Here is a 19,154-nt window from a genome sequence, read left to right as displayed (position 1 = left end):
CTGGGGGGCGCCTGCTTTTGCTCTCGGGAGCAACCCGGCGGCTTCTGTTTTTATATGCAAACTCAAGCCCTGAAGCCGCCGTCGGTGTTTCGATACTACAAAGCCACCAGAAAACTTCGTGGCTGATAACTTTGCCGGGGCAGAAGTTTAGGTTGGCGCAGCCGCAGAGCTCGTTTTAATCAGCGAGGAGCGTTTGTTTGTTTCGCCAAAAGCCTTATTGCGGTAACGTCAGCTGTTAGACGTGCATGAGGACAGAGAAACTCTCCTCTGTCAGCTATCTATTGAGGGCATACCCCAAATATGTGACATAGAGTGGGCTCTTAAAGGCTGTACTGTAGTCCTGTTCACGAGGACTGGGAGGAAGTCCCGTTAAATGCAGTGGAGCTTACTTTCAAATAAACATGCATAGGGTTATGGAGAAGCTCATGCCCGGTGCTTTTTATGCGGGTACTCAAGGGTACGAAGTACCAACACCTTTCCTCACAAATGTTAAAAGTGTGGCACTTATTGTAACAACTTCATGGTGAGTACCAACACCTTTCCCCCTTTTTTAAAAAAACCCCAAAAGTAAGCCCTGTTGAATTCAGTGGAACTTAAATGTAAAGGAGTAAGGCCCACTGGGTACAATGGAGCTTCTGAGGAAATAATGATAATAATAATAATAATAATAATAATAATAATAATAATAATAATAATAATAATAATAATAAATTATTTATATCCTGCCCTTCCCAGCCGAAGCCGGGCTCAGAGCTGCTAACAACAATAAAAGTAACAAAGCATTCTAAAATCAAATCATTCTAAAATCAATGCAAGGTCGCACTATTAAGTCTTCAAGGTGCTGCTGTTGGTGTAAGTAATAGACCTCAAATGAGCAATGGTTCAGCATTTTTAAAAAATGTATCTAGCAATCCATCTTTCATCTCCTAGATAAAAGGCAAGGGGAGAGGATGACTAAAGTTGGCTGCTGGATAATTTTTTGTGGTTTTGGAAACACAGCAAATGAGATAAGACCTTTGCAACTGGATTTTATGTATGCTTTCTCAGCAGAAAGCCCTGGAGTTCAATGTGACATACTGTCACGTACTGTATAGCTGCTATAGCACATACAGTTAATTACATCTTATACCAACTAGTGATTAAAAAGATTGACTGTAAATTTTCAGATCTCCTTTGACCTAAAAAGTTAACTCTGTCATTTGTTGGCTTTGTTCCAGCTATCCCGTATAGTTTTTAAGGTTCATTACAACAGTACTTTTGATAACAGCAACTTTGTCTTTTGGCACACAAACGTGTTCGCATGCAACAAAGTGCTTTTGGCCACTTCCATTTAAGGTGCTCTGTGCAATCTAACCCTTTGTATATTTATTTGGGACTTAGTCTGAATAAATTCCAATCAGCTTTATCCCTGGTAAGTGTGTTTAAGATGGCAGCTGTGCAGTCCAGTCCTGTGCAGGTTTAGGTATGTCAGGGATTGTTGCCTAGAAATCAATGGACTTGTAAGCTTAATTTCCCTTAAGACTAGCTGGGCTGTTGATGTTTTGTCCCCCAAACACAGGCCCTGCTGTTCAGTACAGTATAGTGCTAGAGGGCCACAACCCTGAGTATTTTCATGCTGTTTTCAAACTATTCCCGCCACCCTTCAAAACCTATTTCTCTCCTTGCTCTAACAGAAACTGATGTAGCTCCATCAACTGGGGAAAGGTTTTGTTGCTGTTGTTGTTTATCAGCACACTTTTGCTTGTTTTAGTTACAGGTAGCTGTGTTGGTCTGCCTAGTCGAAACAAAACAAAATAAATAAAACAAAACAAAACAATTCCTTCCAGTAGCACCTTAGAGACTAACTAAGTTAGTTATTGGTATGAGGTTTCGTCTTAGTTGGTCTCTAAGGTGCTACGGTCACCACTGGACCTAATGGTCAGGGGTCCCTTTACCTTTACTTTTTAAGGTGCTACTGGAAGGATTTATTTTATTTGTATTTTATTTTTGTTTTGTTTGATTGTTTGTTCGGAAGTAAGTCCCAATGGGGTGTTCCCTATGCTTTAAAGCCCAAACGCCCTGCAGCCACGGCGTTTCTGTTTTTATCTAACACAAACCCGGCTTTTGAGGGACTTGGCGCAAAAACCCCGCGCAACTTCAGCCAACAGCGAAGGAAAGGAAGGAAATCCTATTTATCCCCGCGCGCAACGCTCGAAACTATGCAGAGAGTTGCTACGAAGGAAAGTCGCCGTGCATGCTGGGATGAGTAGTTTTTGTGCTTGTGTGTCTCTGCAAGAGGCGGGTGAAAAAGCAAAGGCCTAGACCATCCCTCCTCCGCCTTGGTTTGTCGCTGGGAGATGACGCGGCGTATACACGGGGAAAACGAAAGTCGCTCTCCTTCCCCACGTGTCGCGCAGCAGCAGCGGGTGGCGGAGGGCGCTAGCTGGTTGCCTTCGCGCGCGAGCGCACGCCCACCGCCCGTTACCTCGGTCCCGGGGCGAAGGGGAGCTGCTCCGGGAAGGCCGAGGCGATGGAGCACCTGCGTCTCAGCCTGGCGGCTCCGCTGCAGATGGTCGCGCAGAGGAACGAGAGGAGCAGCGGCGAGCTCAGCAGGTTCCTCGCCAAACAGGTGGGAGAGCAACAATAGCGGCGGCGGCGGCGGCGCCCTCTTCGCCCTCCGCAGTCGTGGGGGGAGGGCAGTGATGGACATCGAGCTGGGGGAGGGGGCAGCCAGGCAGCCTTTGCCTGGGGCTGGCCGTCTATCTTCGCTGGCTCGACCCCCCCCCTCCGCGCGCCGTTTCTTCAAAGTGCCTTGTGGGCGGAGGGGGTGGTCTGGCTGGAGAAGGAGAGGGAGCAGAGCTGGGTCTTGCCTTCTTTGTTTTCTCATGGTGGCGGGAGGTGGGGAGGAAAGGAGGCGAGAGTCCCCTCCATGAGCCTCCCAGCGCTTTAAAAGCCCCAAGCAGAGTGGAGATGGTTTAAATTTGTAAAGAGAACCTCTGGATCACCGAGGAGCTTCGTCTGTTTGTATTTCCTGTTGTTTTTTATTTTTGTTTTTAAGAATATACTTTGGCACAATCCTATCTGTTTACTTAAAGTGTTTGGTTTTTTTCCCAGCTGCAAGGAAATGCTGCCTTGTTCAAATGTATATGGAAGATTTCTCACTTCGTTGCTGTAAAGTTGATACTTCTCTGCTTACAAATTTGCAATACTATACACACACGCCTCCACCATTGAGTCTGGGTAGTTGAAAAATACTGTTAGCCCCTCCTGTAAATAAATTCTTATACCACTTAAAGGAGTGTGTGTGCAGGGCCGAAACTAGGCTTTCTGTCACCAGGGCAAAGACCCAGTTTGGCACAAACCCCCTCAATACATTTGTTCATAAAGGTCATGACAAGTAGTTTGAAAGAGGCTGGAGAAGAGTTAGTTTCTCCAAATAGTAAAATTTTCTGTGTGTGTGTATCTGGCTTTCATTCAACCTCAAAAGAGTAATAGATCATTTGAGAAAATCTGAGAAGTATTATGACTGTATGATCAAAGGGAAGAGATACTGACCCACACACCCCTTTGACTACAGCCCTGGTGTGTGTTTGTTTATGTATGTACTTCTAGTCCCTTTCAGTAAACTGCTAATCATGGAGAAATAAATTATTTTGGTAGTCTGCACAAACAAAAAGATTTAGGACTGATTCAGTCTGTTGCAAACGTTGTAAGCGGAAAGCACATTAGTATGTGGCGAAACATGAAAGTCTTGTGTAGGTCCCCATGTGCTCAGATCACATATATGGTATACAATATTTGCATATCAAAATGAATGCATGTATTGTATGGTTATGGAGCCTGAGACTGCTGGTGATTTTCACTATTTACTCCATCCTCAACAAAGTGCTTTTTGTGTATTAAAAGAGAGACTAATGTTAGAAGGCCTGTGGATTACAAAGCTCTGTAAAGATGAGGGGTCATAATTCAATTTTAGTACAGCATTTTTGTTTCTCTTCGTACTAGCATTAACTCTTTAGTAAATTTGCTGTTGCTTAATTTGGAGCTTAATTTGGCTTGCTTTAAAATTAAATTAAATGCACTATTAATATAAAAATTAAATGCATTATTAATAAAAGTTAAACGCACTATTAATATAAGGGGGAGCTAATTTAACTAATATCTTGTTTGCAAGAAGAATAGTCACTTCTATTCTCAATTTGAAACTATATCTATCCACATTCTGCAAATAATTTTTTTTCAATGCTTTGCTGTACAATACTGAAATCTTTAAAAGTTTCTTTGATAATCCTTCAATCTTCCTGCCACACCAGCGTGAGTCACCACACCCTTGAGAGAACCACTGTGCTAGAATTTAGGTGGAAATCTAAGTTTAGGTAATTTTTAATTGACAAAATAGTAATATGCTAACAGCAGTAACAAAACAGAGGTTGTGCTTGCAGCAAAAATTAGTTTAATTAGAAATATTCCCAACCGCTAAAATACTGTTCTTCCCCCCTAATCATACATTCAGATGGGGCAAGATTTCAAGCTTTGTAGCAAATTGGTTACAGCAACAACGAATTATTTTTACAGCTTGCTTAATCCATCTCTCATTGTTTTACTATAGAGCTTGAGCAAACATTTGGGCAAAGGTTATCTGCTCTCTTTGGACCACAGAGTGCTGTTCTTGTTTACAAGGGCCCCCTTGTTTTATGTAGCACTTTTTCTGAGTAGCTACATTCCCATCACTGTGATCCAAATGTAGTTTGCAGTGTTGTTTCAGGAAAATATATCTCATTGGGTACAAAACCTTCCATCAGATTTGTACCATAGTGTTTAAAGAGAACTGATTCATGTGCCCATTGAAAAGTAGTTCATTAGAAATGATTTTACAAGGTTGGAATTTGTTTTGGGGGTTTTTTTGTCAAAAGATTCAAAGATTTTCAAGGAATGAAAGCAAAAGTTATCTCCATCTTTCCTAATTCTGTTATGTTACTCTTGGTAGGGCTATAAATTTCTTCCCTAACTACTGTCCTTAGGACTCTTTACATTAAGCTGTCATCGATCTTTAGGCACTCATTTTGTACAATACTTTGACTGGGGTGGGAAACCCATAACCCTCCAGATGTTGAGTCCCATTAGCTTCCGCCAGCATGGCCAGTGCTCAGGGATGATGGGAATTGGAGTCCACCTGGATCCCCATCCATGTTCTAAGGGTCTCTGTGTTGAATTTTTAAGAGCCCAGAGAGGCCCACTATATTTATAAGCCAAATTCCTATATTTGTAATCTTGAGTTAAAAAAATGAGGAGAGGGTTGTATTCCTTATACTTGGTTTATTGGAGTCAGAAGGTTGTTAGAGACATGCGATACTCTAGTTCACTGCCCCCTCCCCAATTACAAGGCAAATGGTGTTTGTAATTGTTCATGTGTATGACACAGTCTGATACCACCCTATAGTAAAGTCACATTGTGTTTTCTTTCTTTTTTAATTCATTTAGAAATGTAGCCTGTCTTGTCATGGTAATTCAAGGTGGGTTAGAAAAATACTTTAAACAAGGAACAAGGAAGGGTGGAATTGGCAGTTTGCTTTCCTTAAATGAGCTGTAAATTAACTTTGTGTACATTTTTGTTGTTGTTTTTTTGTGTGATAGCATGCCTGGCAGTAACCATCAATTTAAAGGTCTGCAAGAAAAGTAACCTTAAGTTTTTAAGAGCTTATAAGAAGCAACTCATCAAATATGGCTGCCAGTCTCTCGTTTTAGTAAGGCTTGTATGGCAGTTCCAAGTCTCTGATAGTAGAATGAATAAAGGGGGAACAGGAGAAATGTTTATGTTACACTAAGTGTAAAGTACCTTTCCCTCCCATTCTTGCTTTCCACATTCTTCTTCAGCTCTTCCTCCTAGCTTTATCCTATTTCTATGGAGGTTTGAAAAATCTTTTTCATCCCTTTTTGTTGTACTTCTAAGGCAGTTTTCTTCAACCTTGGATTCCCAGATACTGTTGGACTTCAACACCCATCATCCACAGCCAGCTTAGGCAATAATCAGGAATGATGGGAGTTGTAGTCCAACAATATCTGGGAATCCAAGGTTGAAGAATGTTGCTCTAAAGTCTCTTCTATACACACCTTGACTTGTACTGCAGTAGAATGCTGGGGGGGGGGGAGATCACTCTTTACTGAGCATCTCTTTGTTTTCAGATCTGGAGTCAGCAGGACCGTCAGTGCATCCTCAGTGCCTTAGCACAGTTACTGTTGGATAAAGAATGCACACTCCTCATTGGCCGTCAGTTTCGTCCAATCTTGCTTGATTTGATGGAAAGAAATGCAGAAATAATTAAATCCAGTGGCCAGATCAACCATGATCTTCATGAGAGACTCTGTGTGGCAATGAGCAAACTTATTGGTGATCATCCAGATGTGATGCCGTAAGTCAGTAGATGTCTGGGATTAAGTTTTGCTTTCATGGGAAATTGATTGGTGGACAAGCTGAGGGTTGGTGCACATGTTAGCCAAGCATGGTAGCCAGTTCAGGTTGGATTTACATTCATACAGTCATGAGTAGTGAGCCCAATTTCCACAATCCATATCCCTTTTTGAGGTGTGCTGCAGGAATTTGCAATTGTGCATACCTTTTGTATCACATGTCAAGGGTATCTGCTTGGCTAATTGTTTTAAACCAAGGCCTTGTATTCTATTACATGCTCAATTCAGCAATTACTGAATTGCAACTAAAGCTGCTGTTAGGTGCACATTTACGTGGAAGCGAGCCATACCTTTGACTAAAAATGCATAGGATTGGACAATAAGGGTGATGAAACCCAAGCTTCAGTTTAGGAAAACAAAGATCGAATGGCAGTTAGACCTGCATCTTCTTTAACATAAAGGGTGTGGGTGTGGGTGTATTTGCTTCGGTGAGAGAGTTTTAAGTGAAAGTTGCTCTTGACAGATGCCCATATTAGATTAGAAGTAAAACTTTTATCCAAGGAGTTTTGAGTAACATGCATACTGTTCCTATCTTGCTACTAGTGAGATCAGAGCTCGGTCTACATCAAGTGTCTTCAGGCTATTGTTTGAGTGTCAAGTCCAGAATACTACTTCCAACCAGCTGTCCCTACACAGAGCTGGCAGCCTGACCTTAATCTCTGATAAACTAAGGAAGTGAAAAAAGTGGTGATGAATTTCAATTTCCCCATTATTTTTATTTTTATTCAAACACAATTTGCTGAAAAGAAGACCATAACTTTTCTTAGGACCTTTTGGGGGGGGGGATTTCTTTCCAAGTTCAGAAAAGGATAGCAGTCTAATTTGTGTCAGGACTTTAATAGGTAAGCATCTGCTTCATCAGATGAGCCGAATCCTCGCTGTTCTAGCTACATTTACATTTGCTTTCAACATCTTCATTTCATGTAGATTTGCTTTGAGATACTTTAAGGATACTTCACCAGTGTTCCAAAGACTGTTTCTGGAGAGCTCAGATACAAATATGGTTCGATATGGGCGACGACGAATGAAGTTAAGGGATCTCATGGAGGCAGCCTACAAATTCCTCCAAAAAGAGCAGGCTGTATTCAGAGAGTTATGGGACTGGAGTGTGTGTGTCCCTTTACTGAGGAGTCATGATACTTTAGTTCGATGGTAAGTTTAATTTTCGTTTAATTTTATATGTCACTTTCAGTGTGTTGTAGTGGGGACTATTTTATTTCTGTCTTACTAATACCTCATGGGGAAAGTAAGGTACAGCAATAAGGACAGAGAATGACTTGGCCACATTTGAGTTGGATTTGAAACCTACAGTATGGTTATTGGACTACATTAGACCTCTTATTGACAAGAAGAGCAGTTTCTGGCAAGAGGTTGAGGCTAAAATTGCCAGAGTCAAATATGAAGAAAGATTGATTTGGTCATATTGGGTGTATTTTCTTAGAACCTACTACTACTCCTTAATTTTCAGGCCCAGGGGCTGACATTAACCCCACACTAAATTGTGAGACCTACATCCAAGTTCTTTGTTTTTTGTCCTGTTCCATCACTCTTCTCTTACAAATGCAATAACCATAAAGCAGAATGAAAATGGTGGTAGTGCCATTGGTGTGGCCCACTTTAAGTTGGCACATAGACCTGTGCATCAGTGGCCAAATCATTTATTGAAGACCATTGATCAAACAGAGACCATTTGAAGGGACAGGATAGCCTTTTGTTGTTTTTCTCTGAAAGGAACCTAGTTCTATAGACTTAAGATGTAACAGTACTTGAACTACCTTTGCTTCTTAGGTATACTGCCAGTTGTCTCGCACTAGTTACGTGCATGAATGATGAGCATCGGTTATCCTTCCTGAAGAAGATATTTAATCCAGAAGAGTTAATACATTTCAGACTTAAGTAAGTTTCCCCCCAAGATGTCTTTGTGTGTGTGTGTTTTCAGTTAATATTTTACATGGTAGATTTGTCTCCCATTTGTTCAAAACATTGAAAGATGCACATTTTTGACTGATAGGCTACTGGAGGAATCACGGATGCAGAATGTTGAGTGTGCCCTTGTCCTGGCCAATCCAGACGCAACCTTTTGGAACAAAGAAGAGGAGTTGCGGTACACTCAGGGAGAACTTGTATCTGCTGACCTCTCTGCAAAGGTTGTAGCAGTATGTGGTGTTCTGCTCCCTAGACAACAGTTTGGACCAGGAGAAAATGTAAGTAAAGGATGATACGTAAGTTAAATTCTTTGGTGCTGATCCTGATCTACCTTTTGCCTACCCCAGCTCTAGGAGATTTCCCTCTGAAAAGAGAGGAATCCTGGGCCTTTGTTTCCCTCAAAATTTCTTCGTAGTGCTACTTTGATGCATTTAAGCATTGATTAAAATCCTGTCCTTCGGTTTTAAGGCAAAAACAAACATGTTTTGTGTAAAAGTTTCTGCAAAATAGTATCCTTCCCTTTATAGATGGAATACACTTTAAGAGCAAGCGCCTTTGAAATCTCCAGTCCCATTCCTGATCCATGCCACTGTGTGTGTGTTTTTCTCTCCCTTTTTGATATCCACAGGCTTGGATGTTAAGTAACATAGAAATCATGGCCTCATTTATCTGTATGAAGTATGCCAGGGGAAGGGGATAAGACAGTTTTTTCTATACGGCTCTCTTTGTTACCAAACAGTCTGCTTCAGAAGGATTCTGAGTGTTGGTAAAAATCACCTTGTACCTTTCTGACCAGTGAGAATATCTGCTAGATCCTTAGGCAGAGATATCACTGTGATCTGACAATAGTGTTTAATACTTGGAGCAAAATACCTTACTTTCTGTCACTCCAAATTTGTAACTTGTATTTCATGTTTCTCCATAATACTTGCACCCAATATTATCAAGTTGAAAGCATTGTCTTCTCTTCTCTCAGCAGGAGACCATCCTGAACCAATTTGTGTTGGTGAAATCTTCCTGCACAAATCTTCAAAATCTTGCTATGGCTGTAGCTTCACAAAATGCAGTGTTACTTGAAGGACCAGTAGGTTGTGGCAAAACGTATCTTGTTGAATATTTGGCAGCCGTTACGGGAAGGATAAAACCACCTCACATTCTGAAAGTCCAGCTAGGAGATCAGACTGATAGTAAGGTAATGGAAAATGCATTTTAGTTTTCACTTGCAGTTGTTATTACAAAGTTAATTGCCTTGCAGAAACTGGCTGCGTTCAGATGTAACGATAAGCCAAAAACCATGTCTTACTATGGAATTAGCAGTGTGCACACTTCAGAAATCCCTCCTGCTGCATTCCTCCCCTAGTAAAACATGAGCAAGACTATAGATTACTGGGATGCCTAAAGCAGCCACTATTGGGGCTTTGCTTTAGGTCATGGGTTGTTTGGTGAGGGATATCTCAGTGGCTCGAACACCACAGTAATCCAAACTCATGATTTTTGCTCCTGCTCATACTATGAGAGGGCACAGCAAGAATGATTTGGCAGTGCTTGTTCCCACTGAGCTTATCGTAGCTGCTTAAGCTATATCTGGCAATATTTATATTTGGTAGCATACCTAGTATGGAAGAAAGCAAATAGAAATAGATACAAACCTCAGAAACCTTATTGTTCGGTAAATATTTGAAGACACTTTGTAAAGTTATATGTACATTATTTAAAAATCTTGCTTGCTTTTTCTTCTTTGTAGACCTTACTGGGCATGTATCGTTGTACAGATGTACCAGGGGAGTTTGTGTGGCAACCTGGGACCCTGACCCAAGCAGTCAGCAAAGGGCACTGGATACTCTTGGAGGATATTGATTATGCTCCTCTGGATGTGGTATGTAGCTCTGCTTTCTAGAGGAAGTCCATAAATACCTTGGGTGAGGCACAGGTATCTTTTTTGGAAGTCATGTATTTTGTAACCAAAGCAAAGGAAACTTAAGGGCACTGGATAAAAGAAAGCAAAAGTTCTCCCCCAAAAGTTATCATGGTTCTCAATTCCCAGTATATTTTCTTCTTCGTGGGCAGTGATTTTGGGGACACTTGTTACAAACTACTGAATGGACCCTGCCTGTATCTGCTATTCACTGGTTCTCTTATACACCCACCTCCCACAATCTAGAACTGGAATGTATATGTAAAAGGCTGCTTATTGGGAATGAGATTTCTAACATTTCTTGTAACATATTTGGTCACCAGCAGAGGTGAAACACATTGTTTCATGCACTGTCTGCTGTTAAGTCTTTTTGGTTGTTGTCATTGATATAAGGTGGGGCATCAAGATAGCCTCATGCATGAGAACATGGCATTACAGTGGTGCCTCGCAAGACGAAATTAATCTGTTCCGCGAGTCTCTTCGTCTTGCGATTTTTTCGTCTTGCGAAGCACGGCTATTGGCGGCTTAGTGGATTAGCGCTATTAGCGGCTATTAGCGGCTTAGAAAAAGGGGGGGAAGGGAAAGAACTCGCAAGACATTTCGTCTTGCGAAGCAAGCCCATAGGGAAATTCGTCTTGCGAAGCACCTCAAAAGACGGAAAACTCTTTCGTCTAGCGAGTTTTTCGTCTTGCGAGGCATTTGTCTTGCAGGGCACCACTGTGCAATGAAGCTTCCTTAGATTTTTTATTTTTTTTTCTACTGCTATAGCACCACATTCTATGTATGCCCTGCCCCAAAGCAATTTTGGGAAGGCTTCAATGAGTTAAGGTGAGAAAGTCCTGTTCTATGAGTGGGATTCTTCTTGTGGTGCTCTACATTCTGGTCATTGAAATTGTATTCTGTGGTTTTTTTCTATTCCTTAGATTTCTGTATTGATTCCTCTTCTGGAAAACGGAGAACTGTTGATTCCTGGGCGAAGTGACTGTATAAAAGTAGCTCCTGGGTTCCATCTTTTTGCAACGAGAAGGTAGACTGTGTAGCTTTGTTAACACAAGGAAAACTCTTAGCACACGAATCCTTTTGGCAGTGACTAGACAATAGTCATAAATATAGGAATGGGGGGGGGGAATCCAGTTTTTAAATTGTGTGCATATATAAAGGTGACATGATTTTTGAATTATAAGTATGTGGGCACTCCTTTGCTATTTCTTTTGCAATTTTCCATACTAAGAAATAGAAACTTATCTCCTGGAAAATGATAGCTAGGAGTGTGAGATTATTTTGAAACATAATACAACTCTTTCCCCTGGAATATAAGTGAAAACTAAGCTTGATAAGAGGAATTACCAAGCAGCCATAGGGAAGCCATCATCACTTGGCCTTAATCTGTAATATGCAGATAATATTGTCCTGTCTTTACGCTTATTGACATTATACATGTATGAAGTGCTTTGCACGTAGAACGTGCTTGTTGTTGTTTTGCTTAGCCTGCGGGATACAGCTGCCCTATAAGCAATTACTTAGCATTTCATTATTTAAAGACTGTAAAGTGGAAGAATGACAATTAGACAATTGTAGATGGTGAATTCATGTTTCTTGTATTGATGATGTTGGGACTTTGATTCCCTTATCTGGTTGTAGATCTGCAGTGAAGGAGCCTTACAGAACTCTTGAACTTACTCTGTTCTGCAGTATAATACTTCTAATGCTTCAATTAACTTGTTCTTTGATTTTTAATCTAGACTCTTCAGTTATGGTGGTGGTTGGTACAAACAGCAAAACAGCCATGCTGCTCTTCTAGATAAATACTGGACAAAAATTAAGCTGAATAATATGCCTAAAGTTGAACTCAGAGAGGTAAATGGTATCAGAAAGAGAACTCTTACTTTGTGAACTGATGTCAAAGAGTTTTCATTTAAAAACAAGTGAAAGTAGTCCTAATTTTTGTAGAAGAGGTTGAAACTGTGTCCATTGCCTTTTCCCCACATGGCTGTGAGGAGATGTTTAGAAGCATCTGTGTTTGGTTAACCATAGTTTCTTGTGTTGTCCGAGCCAAAAAACTGTGAGGGAGTTAGTCTCATTTACATCTCACCAAACCATAGTTTAGCATGATGTCCAAACACAATCCTTGACATGAAAGAAGTTTGTATCCATTCCATAATGGAATGCTTGTTGCTTTGTGCTTCTGCAAGAGAAACAGATTGACGTTGCTGGATTGACTTAACCCGACTGTCCAGCTATAACTTCATATGAAATCATCTTAAATTGTTATTGCCATTTCCTCAGCGTAGTATAGCCTGCAGGTTTCCCATATGCATCTTGTTGGCCACAGTGAGAACGAAAAACCTGGACTAGATGGGCCATTTGCCCAGTCCACCGGGTTCATCTTACTGACTGACATTTCTATCTAGCAAATAAAGCCTAAGATAATTTAAGAGCATTACTGTATTTTACAGTGTAATTGTCATGCAAAGAAATTTTCCTTTAAGAGAATTTCAAAGTAAAATTTGATGGTAGGCACTACCCCATGGGACCAGTCCAGGCAATTGTGCAGACTGTAAATGTATCAAATCTCTGGATTTTAAGACCATTGTCTGTCTAGACAAAACTCAGTGAGTTATATAATCCTTGGAATACTGTGAAATATTTACTTTAGCTAATGTTATTTTGTTTTTCAGGTTCTTCAGAGGAGGTATCCTAAACTTGCTGTCGTAATTGATCGCTTGTTAGAGATTTATGTTGAGCTTACTGGTGATAAACATCTATTACAAAGCCATATCGCAGACGATGAGAACATAATGGAAGACGCATCACACTTAACCGAAAACAAAAAAAGCCTGAGCTTAGAAGGCAGAGAGTTATCTCTGAGGTATTTTAATATGCAATTAAGCTGATGGATATTTGAGTTTGGGGGAGGCAAATTATCTTTGGACTACTGCTCTCTAGTGTGTTGGAGGCCATTTGCTCTGGTCTTAATTGAAATTCCTAGTGAGAAGGCATTAATTGAATGAAAATGTGGTGAGTTGGCGCTTAAAAAAAATAGCCATGCAATTAATGAAGCGAGACTAGCACTTTTAGCAGTGTGCAGCTGAGGAAAATTAAATGAAGGACTACTGTTGAGCTGCTTCACATCACTTATTTTCTTGTGTTAGGGACTTGCTGAATTGGTGCAACAGGATCGCTTACAACTTTGATAGTTCTTCTTCCTCTACTGCACTGAATATTTTTCATGAGGTACGTGTCAAACTGTTCCTTGTTTTTTAGAGTGATGTTGACCTATTCCTTAAAATGTAAAAACCAGGTTGCATTTGGAATATGAACAAGGGTCTGGTTCTGGTGTTGGAAATTTTCCTTGAGGGTCGATCTAACTAGACCTGCTGCTTCACAATGGGGGATTCACAGGAATGGTTGCATAAATCACACTAGGAAGAGGCAGCTGTCGTTGGGGACATGCCAGGTCCCACAGCTGTTACACCAGGAATTCCATTATGAAGAGAGCTGAAATGTCTGAATTGGCTCGTCCTCTTGTTTTCCTCATGGAGACATAACTAGCGATACATTGCATGAAGCTCAGTTGTATATTTTGACTACAGTGAACTCAAGTATGGAAGAAAAGTAGAACCTCTGATTAAATATTAAATTAGCTTGAATTCTCTCTCTCTCTGTCTCTCTCTGTCTCTGTCTCTCCCTCTCTCCCTCTCTCCCTCCTGCCACTCTACTTTGACAGGCGTTGGATTGTTTCACAGCTATGCTGTCCAAGCAAGGAAGTAGACTGAAGATGGCAGAAATCATTGGAAGCCAACTGAACATTTCCAAGCATAAGGTAGACATAAGGAAGAGTTCGCACACATACTGCATTGTGTAATAAATACCCCTTTTGTCAAGGAGGCAAAAAATAGTTTCATGTCTCCTTCACTGCCAAGAAATAATTAAATGATCTAACTGGATAGTGTCCACTCTTGTTTTTCTTCTGAAAGAAGAGAGCCACATGTAACATGGCTGAAATTGGGTTTAGGGATCATGCACACATGCACATCGCCACTGGTGCAAGATTCCATTGCCTGATTTGAGGCACCCAACCCTTTGGAGGGGAAAAGTGGCTGCAGGGGGGAGCAGCAGCAGGAGTAGGAGGAGTGAAAGAGAAAGTTTGGTTGCATGAGCTGACTTCTGTTCATGTAACAACTGAATACAGCCCAAAGGCCTTGTTCTCACATCACCATAGTTAATAGTTCACTGTAACCATGGTGATCTTGGTCATTCGAATCCTGTCCACTCACACTTGGAGGAAGCAAGTGTTACATTCAAATGAGGGATCATAGTTTGTTTTGTTCCCGGCAAATTACTGTAGCTAAGGTTGTTCTTGATTTGCTGATCATGGTTTGAAGCAAAGCAAATCATGGCCTCTGGTTTGGACATAATGCTAAGCAGGGACTGTGGTCTGTCTGCTCCCTGCTATCATGGGGGGGGGGGGACATACAACCCAGAAAGGCACATTCACAATAAACTATTTACTATGCCTTACTGTGATGTGCAAACTGGACTTGTGTCTTAACTTTCAGTTGTACAGTGGTACTTCGGGTTACATACACTTCAGGTTACAGACTCCGCTAACCCAGAAATAGTACCTCGGGTTAAGAACTTTGCTTCAGGATGAGAACAGAAATCGTACTCAGGCGGCGCGGCAGCAGCAGGAGGCCCCATTAGCTAAAGTGGTGCTTCAGGATAAGAACAGTTTCAGGTTAAGAACACACCTCCGGAACGAATTAAGTACTTAACCCGAGGTACCACTGTATTGCACAACTGCATATGGCAAAGGACTACATCATGTGTTTCTTTTTAGTAAGCTGAGTTCAGTATGTATGCTCTTTATTTATTTACTCTAGACTGAATACTACTGTCAACTTTACAAACCAGAAATTGCAATAAGGGAGCAAGAGGTCTCTGTGGGAAGAGTCCAGCTCTTACGGAAGCAAATTCATGCGCTTCTTGTGCAAAGGTATTGATGCGTTTGTTTGTTTGTTTGTTTATATTTTAAAATTACTAAGCCACCCTTCAACCAGATGGCTTACAGGTTGATGTACAATAGTGCACTTTTAAAATGTGCTTGTAACTTTAAAATTCCGTGCCAGCATTTTTAATGTCTCATTGAGGTGTTTTTTTGAAACCTGGTAATAGAGAGAGATTATATTTGTAGAATTAGTGAATCAAATGCACTTGGAGATGCTTAGCACATAGCATTAGAGTATTGCTAACAGAAGATTTTACCCTTTCATGTATTGGCAGAAAAAAGCAGACCTTTGCTCCCACACGTCCATCATCCGTATTAATTGAGCAGCTGGCTGTGTGTGTCGACAAAGGAGAGCCTGTGTTGTTGGTGGGTGAAACGGGGACAGGCAAAACATCTACTGTTCAATACCTGGCCCACATTACAGGTAAAATGTAGTATAATGCGGGGACTTTGACCAGGATTCTAGAAAAGGTTTGAGAAATGCTTCAGTGTCTTTTCTGTGTTTTATTTCTTCAAGGGCACCGTTTGAGGGTTATCAACATGAATCAGCAGAGTGATACTGCAGATCTCCTAGGGGGGTGAGTGTCTAATAATTCTGCAAATTGCTGTTGGCAACTGCATCAACAAATCATTTTTTTCCACTCGTGACTTCAGATCTTGTATTTAGTAGAAGTGTGCATGGACCCCATTCATAAGAGTTACTGCATTCAAAAATAGAGAACCATATGGCAAAAAGAAAAGTACATAGAGCAACATGAAATGGGGTGTGGGATTCCATGGATGGGGTAATGACAAGTACAAGGAAGTAGAACAAGGAAAAGGGAATGTTCGGTCTTGGGGCAGGGAGAGATGTTGGAATGAGCAGTGCCATGTAGCTGTGGGATGAAATTTTTGACATTTTGTATACCTGGAAAAAAAGGGTAAGTTCTCTTATATGTTTCAGCCGGTCTCTAATTTTCAACATGTTCAAGTCATCTGTTTAGTAATGGTGTGCAGGGGCCACCAGATTCACCTTTTATCTGTTATCAGATCCGCTGAGGCTAGTTTGATTTTCACCTTGTCCGATTGTACTGAGCCTGATCTTGCCACATGTCGCTGCCGGAGTTTTTAGTTAACACATTACTGTTTGTCCAATTTACAGCTATAAGCCGGTGGATAACAAACTGATTTGGTTGCCCTTGCGAGAGTCTTTTGAGGAGCTTTTTGCACAGACGTTTTCCAGGAAACAAAACCAGACTTTCTTGGGGCACATCCAGACATGTTACAGACAGAAGCGCTGGCATGATCTTCTCAAGCTGATGCAGCATGTACACAAATCTGCCATTAATAAGGAAGCTAAAGAAAATGGTAAGACTTCCAAGTTCTTAAAATGGGTCTCTGTTTGAGGACGGGCAGGGTAGAAATCAAATAAATAAAACAAGAGGAACTTGCATTCTTAAAGTTGGGTGGACTGTGCTTCAGTGTGCATTTGGCAAGGGAGATACAGTGTACCTCGGGTTACAAACACTTTGGGTTACAGACTCCGCTAACCCGCAAGTAGTACTTCGGGTTGAGAACTTTACCTCAGGATGAGAACAGAAATCGCGTGGCGGCGGGAGCCCCATTAGCTAAAGTGGTACCTCAGGTTAAGAACGGTTTCAGGTTAAGAACGGATCTCTGGAACGAATTAAGTTCATAACCAGAGGTACCACTGTACTAGGTGTGATTTTTCCCTAGAATTCAAATATGGAGAGATCAACAGTGGAGGGGAAAAAGCAATTTTTCTGCAGTATAAAATAGCATTTTCTGATACATGATCCAATATCATTCCTGAAGCTTAGTGGGTGTGGATCTGATCAGTGACTTGGGTGGGAGATGCTTGGGAGTCACAGTTAAGCTTTCCTGAACTATTTAATGAACAGTCAGATAAAAGGACAGAAATAATTTAACATTCTCACACATCATCTTTGACTGAAGAGGTGAAGGTCTTGTTAAAGTTGTACAAACTTTATCCCAGCCTAATAATAATAATAATATAAGCTTGACTGCATTTTAAAGGGGAAGGTGAAAGGGGGGAAGGTTATTGTTTTGTTTGTTACTATGTTTCGTATTTTTGTGTTTTCATATTGTAAACTATCCTGTGGTCCTCAGTTGACAGGCAGTACAGAAATTTAATAAATAAATAAAGATAAAAATAAAATACTGCTCTGAAGTGGAAAGAGATACAGTTTAAGTAACTAGCCTTCTAAGGCTGAATCCAGATGTGTTCAATAAAAATAACAGATTTGTAAGCATTCCTTTGTTTAAACAGAGGAGGTGATTGCATATGCATTACAAATGACCGGAGCATTACTTGACCTCAAATATTACTCAGTCCAATGAATTCCAACTCATTCAGTTCATTCATTTTAATGTCCCTGTTCTACTAGTAGGATTTAAATTGCATAAAATCACTGGTCTAAAGGTAATTGTTGGAATAACTGGACTATTCTCTTCAGAGCGGCTTATGTTATATTCAGAGTTATTTTGCACTATGACAAATTCTATTACGTGGTTTCATGAACTTGAATGTTTTCATCTTATCCTACGTTTACTATAGCTTGCCTTTTTTGTTGTTGTTAGGCTCACCATTGAAGGAAAAGTGGGAAGAACTTGGTATCCGCTTAGATCATGCAAAACAACAGATGAAGATGACAGAAAATGCGCTAGTTTTTGCATTTGTAGAGGTAGTCCTTTTGTGCATAAGAGCATATTTGTCCATAAGATGCATATTAAAGTTACTTTATTAAAATAAAGTTCCAGCTGCAGTTTGTTAAAGGTGCTGGGAATTATAGATCTGTGAGGGGTAAATTGCAGTTCCCAGGATTCTTTGGAAGAAGCAGTGTGCATTCAAATGTGTGATGTGGATCACACACACACACACACACACACACACACACACAGTTTCTGGTTTTTTGCCTGTGGAGGCGGTCATTTGATTTCAGGCTAGCCAGGTTTCACTTAATGTCCTTGTGTTTACTCCCCTTAGTCTTGGCTGAAAATGAAGGTGAAATAGATTTCATCTGCAAGATAGGAAGAATGAGTCCTCATTGAGGAAAAAGGTTAATGCTGCAAAGGGTTTGGTGCTAGGTCAAAAAAGTAGGTACAACTAGAAACACCTTGGAGGGGTTTGCAGATATTTAACTGTTATAGGGCAGAAGCGGTTAATTAAATGAGGAGTTTCCACTCCACCAACTTGCTTAAAAACAATGTAAAAGATGGAATTCTGCTTATACCACTCTGGAATTATCTGGTCCCTCTAACTATAAATGCAGTTTTCAAAACATAGTCCAACTAGAGGGCAGCTCCAGATGCCTATCAAATGCTAATTTTGAGTCTTTTTGTCTTTTTTTAAGGGCACCTTGGCACAAGCAGTGAAAAAAGGAGAATGGATTCTGCTAGATGAGATCAATTTGGCAGCAGCAGAAACTTTAGAGTGTCTGAGTGGTTTACTTGAAGGATTATCTGGTTCACTGATACTGCTGGATAGAGGAGACACAGGTATTGTTTTTGTTTTTTGTTGCAGCAAGTTTTCCTGTTCTGCAGTGGTGTATTTTTTCAGTTCCTTTTTTTAAAAAAAAATGAGAGTTTGAAATTAATGGTTTCAAGTCATCTAAGTTCATTGACCCATAGCTGAGCATATAAAGATGTGACAGACCCAGAATCAAATTATTAGTAATGTAAATGAAATAAACTCAAGAAATTTGAGTATATAATCCACAATATAATCACCATTATGAGGAATTGACAAAAAAAGCTTATATTATTCATAAAGGAGGTGCTGAAGTCTAAATATCCAAGCCCTTTATTTCTGATGCTCATAGAGCCTAAATAATTTCT

The 19,154-nt window shown here is 40.6% G+C and overlaps 1 protein-coding gene across 1 annotated transcript in view; it reads left to right on the top strand.

Moving 5' to 3' along the window:
* Positions 1–2,384: 2,384 nt before the first annotated feature.
* MDN1 (midasin AAA ATPase 1) overlaps positions 2,385–19,154 on the top strand; it is a 94,196-nt gene continuing 77,426 nt past the window's right edge. Inside the window, exons 1-18 of the mRNA XM_081857568.1 lie at positions 2,385–2,608; positions 6,163–6,389; positions 7,375–7,599; positions 8,236–8,343; positions 8,459–8,651; positions 9,353–9,565; positions 10,118–10,249; positions 11,212–11,315; positions 12,031–12,145; positions 12,967–13,157; positions 13,441–13,522; positions 14,016–14,111; positions 15,172–15,284; positions 15,572–15,720; positions 15,814–15,874; positions 16,438–16,643; positions 17,898–18,001; positions 18,671–18,815. Coding sequence (XP_081713694.1) covers positions 2,510–2,608; positions 6,163–6,389; positions 7,375–7,599; positions 8,236–8,343; positions 8,459–8,651; positions 9,353–9,565; positions 10,118–10,249; positions 11,212–11,315; positions 12,031–12,145; positions 12,967–13,157; positions 13,441–13,522; positions 14,016–14,111; positions 15,172–15,284; positions 15,572–15,720; positions 15,814–15,874; positions 16,438–16,643; positions 17,898–18,001; positions 18,671–18,815 — 2,563 coding nt within the window. The 5' untranslated portion in view covers positions 2,385–2,509. The remainder of the gene's footprint in view (positions 2,609–6,162; positions 6,390–7,374; positions 7,600–8,235; positions 8,344–8,458; positions 8,652–9,352; positions 9,566–10,117; positions 10,250–11,211; positions 11,316–12,030; positions 12,146–12,966; positions 13,158–13,440; positions 13,523–14,015; positions 14,112–15,171; positions 15,285–15,571; positions 15,721–15,813; positions 15,875–16,437; positions 16,644–17,897; positions 18,002–18,670; positions 18,816–19,154) is intronic.

Source organism: Podarcis erhardii (genome assembly GCF_964252035.2).
Source record: "Podarcis erhardii genome assembly, chromosome: 3".
Taxonomy (NCBI): Eukaryota; Metazoa; Chordata; class Lepidosauria; order Squamata; family Lacertidae; genus Podarcis; species Podarcis erhardii.
The sequence above is the reverse complement of the archived record's forward strand: the minus strand, read 5'-3'. Positions and strand labels throughout refer to the sequence as shown.